At 66.4% G+C, this 5011-nt stretch overlaps 1 protein-coding gene across 1 annotated transcript in view; it reads right to left on the bottom strand.

Moving 5' to 3' along the window:
• HAP1 (huntingtin associated protein 1) overlaps positions 1-4925 on the bottom strand; it is a 6187-nt gene extending 1262 nt beyond the window's left edge. Inside the window, exons 1-14 of the mRNA XM_021378110.1 lie at positions 4794-4925; positions 3024-3100; positions 2818-2934; positions 2638-2738; positions 2424-2532; positions 2262-2340; positions 2048-2178; positions 1896-1970; positions 1684-1824; positions 1545-1609; positions 1220-1378; positions 828-1117; positions 504-722; positions 36-138 (exon numbers count right to left, since the gene is read on the bottom strand). Coding sequence (XP_021233785.1) covers positions 36-138; positions 504-722; positions 828-1117; positions 1220-1378; positions 1545-1609; positions 1684-1824; positions 1896-1970; positions 2048-2178; positions 2262-2340; positions 2424-2532; positions 2638-2738; positions 2818-2934; positions 3024-3100; positions 4794-4890 — 1763 coding nt within the window. The 5' untranslated portion in view covers positions 4891-4925. The remainder of the gene's footprint in view (positions 1-35; positions 139-503; positions 723-827; positions 1118-1219; positions 1379-1544; positions 1610-1683; positions 1825-1895; positions 1971-2047; positions 2179-2261; positions 2341-2423; positions 2533-2637; positions 2739-2817; positions 2935-3023; positions 3101-4793) is intronic.

The following is a 5011-nucleotide window of genomic DNA, read 5'->3' on the forward strand; positions in this document are numbered from 1 at the left end:
GCAGGGAGCGGCGCGGGCTGGAGGGGGGCACGTACCTGGGCATCACCGTGGTGAGCTCAGTGGTGGGGTGGAGGATGTGGCAGGTGGTGATGGTGAAGGTGGACGGGGTCTGGGGGAGGTTGTTAGCAGAGAGGAACACTGGAGGGGACAGGAGACAGCAGGTTAATGGGACATGGAGGAAAGGCGCAGGGCGGGGGGTATACAGCGGCTCTGGTGTTGGGCTGGAAGCTGGCACAAGCAGCAGAACCCCACACTCAGGGAGGAGGAAGCTGTGCTGGTTCTGCTTCAGCCCAATACAGCTCAGAGGAGGCTCAGAGAGCCCAGAGTGCTCCTGGACCCTCCTTGGCCATGCACCTTCATGGCACCAGGGCAGCTCTGTGGGGATGGACAGGTGGAAGGGACAGGAGAGGGAAAAGCACAGGGGGGAGCAGGAGGCAAAGAGCATAAGAGGGCAGAAAGGGACTGGGGGCCACATTCCCCCCACTCCTGAGCCCCCCGCTCACCCCCGGGGCGCTCCATGGCTTTGATGGGCGTGGAGGTGGGCAGCAGCTGGAAGGAGGCGGCCTCCACCTCGTCCTCCTCCAGGTCGGTGAGGCTGTACACCTCCTCCAGGTCGATGTCCAGGGGCCTGAAGTCCTTAGTGAGCACCCCGGGACGCGGCACCAGGATCCCCCCCAGGTTGGGCTGCGCCAGCTGCTGCCAGTGGTGGAGCGTCACTGAGCCTGGAGGGGGAGAGGGGAGATATAAGCATGCAGAGAGGCTCAGCTGGGACCATGGGACCCTTCTGGCACTCCCGGGGCTGCATGATGTCCCCCCACATTCCTCACCTTCCAGCGGCTTTACGATCTGCAGCTTGTCGGGCAGGAAGCTGAGCGAGCCCAGCGAGAAGCCAGAGGCAGCAGTGTGCTCAGAGCCCCCCGAGCAGGCGGTGCTGGCGGACACGACGCTGCCGTTGGGCGTCAGGATCCCGCTGGAGCCGTCCTCATCCTGCAGCCGCCACGGCTCCGCCTCAAAGAAGGAGCGCTCCTCCGAGGAGTGGCACTGCTGCTGCACCGACAGCCGCTGCACCGCCGCCTCCAGGTCCTGGCGGCCGGGGGCTGCCCGAGGGCCCACGGTCCTGCAAGGGCACAAGGTCAAGGACTCACCGCACTGCGCTGTGCATTGCGCTGTGCTCAGCATCCCCCAGCCCCTCTGCCCGGAGCCCCCCCCCTGCACTCACTGGGCACCCTCTGGGCCGGGATGAGGGGTGTTGCCCCCCTCAGAGGGAGCAGCCGACGTCTGCTTGGAGCCAGGTGTGTGCTGGGGGGACGCGGAGCTCGACCGGGCCTTGGCCGCGTGGTTCACTGCCTTCACCGTCTCAAAAACGCGCAGACAGCTCCTGCGGGCAGGGAGCGGGTGGGAGTGTGCTCAGGGCAGCCCCCAGCACAGGACCACCTATGTCAGATTCCAACCATCAGCTCATCCCTACCACACCCCCAAGTGCCACATCTCCTTTCTTGGACCTCCTCCCCCCTAATCCCCCCACTCAGGGCACCAGCCCCCACCTGTAGTCTGAGGAGGAGTCCGTCCCTTTCCTCATCGTCCCCTTGATCTCAGCCGCCAGTGATTCCTGCAGGGCAAGGGTGCAGCGTCAGCACAGGGAGCTGTGTCCCCCCACGCCTGACCCAACACCCCCCCACGCACCAGGGGCAGGAGGCTGCTGCTTGCGCCGTAGCGGCTGACGGTGCTGTTGGGCAGGCTGCGGCTGCGCAGGCTCTTCACCTCCTCCTGGGCCTCCTGCAGCATCCCACCACACTCCGTGTACTTGTCCTGCAGGTCCCGCAGCTGCGGGGAGAGCACTGCTCAGGGCACAGCCCCCACCAATGGGGACCCTGCAGCCACGCACCCCCACTCACCTCCGTCCGGAGCTGCTGCTGCACCTCCTTGGCCGCGGCCAGATGCTGCTGGAGCTCCTCCACCTCCGCGCCGTACTACAGAGCAGCGGGCAGGGAGTCAGGGGGAGCTGTGCCCTGTGCCCCCCAGCACAGAACAGGGGAGGGACGCTCACCGTTCTGCACTTCTGCTGCAGCTCCACCACCTGTGCCAGGAGCTGGCTGATCTCCTCCTGCTGCCGCGCTGTGTCCTCGGCCTTACGGGCCAGCTCGTCCGACAGGCAGGCGACCTGCTGGCTGGCTGCAGCTGGGAAGGGGGGGGCCACCATCAACACCTCCAAGGTGCCCCCCAGCACCCAGTAGTTGCCCCTGCCAGCCCAGCCCACATACAGAACTGTTCCACACAGTCGATCATCAGCTGCTGCTCCTGGTCCTCGTACCGGCTGGTCTCGGTCACAATGGTGGTGGCCTGGGGGAGAGGACAGGGGCTGCATGCAATGAGCAGGGTGTTCTCCCCCAGCACCACCGCTGGGTGCCCTCCACTGCCCCCACCTCCAGGCGAAGCTTCTGGTTCTCCTCCTCCAGGCACCGGAGCTTCTGCTGCAGAGCATCGTACTGGAAGTACTCCTGCAGGGACAGCGAGGACTCGTTCCGGCGCAGCCTGGGTACAATGGGGTGGGCACTGAGCACCTGCAGTGTGGGCAGGATGAGGCCCTGTCAGCCCCGTGACCCACATCCACGGGGCAGCCCCATAGGGCCCACTCACGGCATGATGGGGGCAGAGGTGGGCTCACTCTCCTCAGTGGTGGTGGTGTAGAAGTGGAGCAGATCGTCCCGCATGGAGACCTCGTGGCGCAGCTGTGCGATCTGGGAGGACACTGGGGCTCAGCTCCTGGGTGCAGCCCCTCACAGCCCCCTCAGGGCAGCATGGGGCCCAGGGCAGTACCTCCTCCTTGGCCAGCTCCAGCTGCTCCTCCAGCAGCTCATTGCGCTCTGTCAGGCTGCGGTTCTGCTTCAGCAGGGACTGCCCGATGCGCGCCGCCAGCTCCAGGTCCCTCTCTTTCTGCAGGGGGGGAGAAGAACTGTGCGTCACCTGAGTCCATCTCCTCTGGCCCCTGTCCCGCAGCCTCAGGTCCCCTTGCACCAGCACACCTCATCCAGTAGGTTGGTGACAGCATCGATGTCGTGGTACGTCTTGGTGATCCGCACGGCCCGCTCGGTGCACAGCACTGGGGGAGAAGGGAGAAGGGCGAAGGCTGAGCCCAGACATGCCCCCACACGGGGCTGCAGAGGGGCTCAGTGTTTCCCTGCTGCCCCCCTCCTCTCATGCTGCAGCTTGTAGCTCGCCCATGGCAGGTGCTGCACCCCTGCAGTGCACAGTGATGGGCGATGGCTGCTGCAGCTGCACTGAGCTGCCCCGCACTGCTCACCATTTGCTGGGCAGCAGCAGCACGGTGCAGGCAGGGGTGTTCCTGTGGCACTGTGGGGCACATTCCCACCTCACCCCACATCTTGTTGTGGGGGGGAAGGTGCCAAGGTCCCCCTGTCCTGACAAAGGGCACACAGATGGGAAGGAGGGGCCGGAAGGAGGTGACATCTCCAGCACAAAACTGGGCCAGGAGCACTGGCACAAACAGCGCCAGGCAGCGCTGTGCGAAGTCAAGCTGCAGGCAGCGTCCCCCCAGCCCCCTCCCCCAGATGTCACTGCAGGAAGCCGGCCCTGCCCTAGTTTCTCCATGGGGTCACTGGCTGAGAGCAGGGATCTGCTCCAGCCCATGTTCCGTGGCCAGAAGCAAAGGGACAGAGCCCACAGCATCCCACCCCCCCAGCCGCAGTGGGGCCCAGCACTGAGATCTGCCCTCTTGGGGTGCTGTGTCCCATGCCTACCCAGTGCCCCCATGGCTGCAGTGAGCAGTGCCCATGAGCAGCGATGGGAGCAAAGGCGGCTGCAGGAACGGGCACCGAGCTGGGGGTCACTTCCTCCCCAGTATCTGGGTCTCTGGGGCAGATAGGCGACACAGGGGTTGCCCTGTGCCCACCCCCTAGCACCAACCTAGCCCCTACCCCACCACCCGCAGAGGCAGCGAGCACAAGGCCCCAAGCTCTGCCTGCACCGGGCACTGCCCGCACCCCACAGCCGCTGCCAGAGCTGCCCACTGCGCTCACAGCCCCGCGGCACCTGCCTCAGTTTCCCCAGCAGAGCAGCCCGGAGGTCTCAGCCTGCAGCCCCCACCCCACGCTCTCCCCCAGCTGGGCAGACAAAGTGGGTTAACGGGGGAGGCTCAGCCACACAAATCCCATTACACCGCCCCAGATTGGATTGTGTAATGGCGCACGTCGCCATGACGATGCCCCCACTCGCCACCCGTGTCCCTGACCAGACCCCGGTGGTTACGTCCATGGGGATGGGGGTCCCGCCTCAGCCCCAGCCCCCTCCTCTCGGCAGTGCCTGCTTCCCGCAGGGGTCCCTAACTGCACTTCGTCAGGCCACTGAGCCGTTAATTGGAAATAATTGGAGCATGAGCATCTTTATGGCGTGAGCCAGCAGCGGGCCCTGGGAGCCGTACGCTGCCCAACACGTACACACCAACCGCCGCCCTGGGCAAGCACAGTGTGGGGACCCGCACCCCATGGGAGGGCTGCCCCCAGCCCCGCAACTACAGGGATCCTTCCCCATCCTTCTGCCCACCACCACCAGGCACGAACCCCTCCTGGGGTCACAGTGACCCCCAAAGGGACTGGACAGCAATTCCTCACGGTGAGTGGGATCGGGGGGGCTGCCAACCCCAAGGGGAATGCGCTACGGGCAGCGTGGCACAGACTGGGAGGTCTCAGCCGTGGGGCGGCTGCTGGAGAGCCCCCAGCCCTACATCCCCACTGCAGCCCCACATTCCCAGCCCCGCGCCCCCGGGCCGCCCCCACCTTCCTCCAGCTCTCGGGCGATGGGGTCCGCGCCGCCGCCGCGCTCCGCGTTCCCGTTCAGCTCGTCGTAAGCGGCGGGGCTGCTCCAGATCTCCATGGTGCCGTGCCCACCGCGGAGCCGTTCCGAGCTGTCCGCTCCCGCCCCTATTTATAGGGTCGCCCGGCGCGCACCTGCCCGCTGCATCCCGGGGGCGGCGCTGGGGCCGGAGCGGGGCGGG

This window comes from Numida meleagris, chromosome 26 (genome assembly GCF_002078875.1).
Source record: "Numida meleagris isolate 19003 breed g44 Domestic line chromosome 26, NumMel1.0, whole genome shotgun sequence".
In the NCBI taxonomy this organism is placed as follows: domain Eukaryota; kingdom Metazoa; phylum Chordata; class Aves; order Galliformes; family Numididae; genus Numida; species Numida meleagris.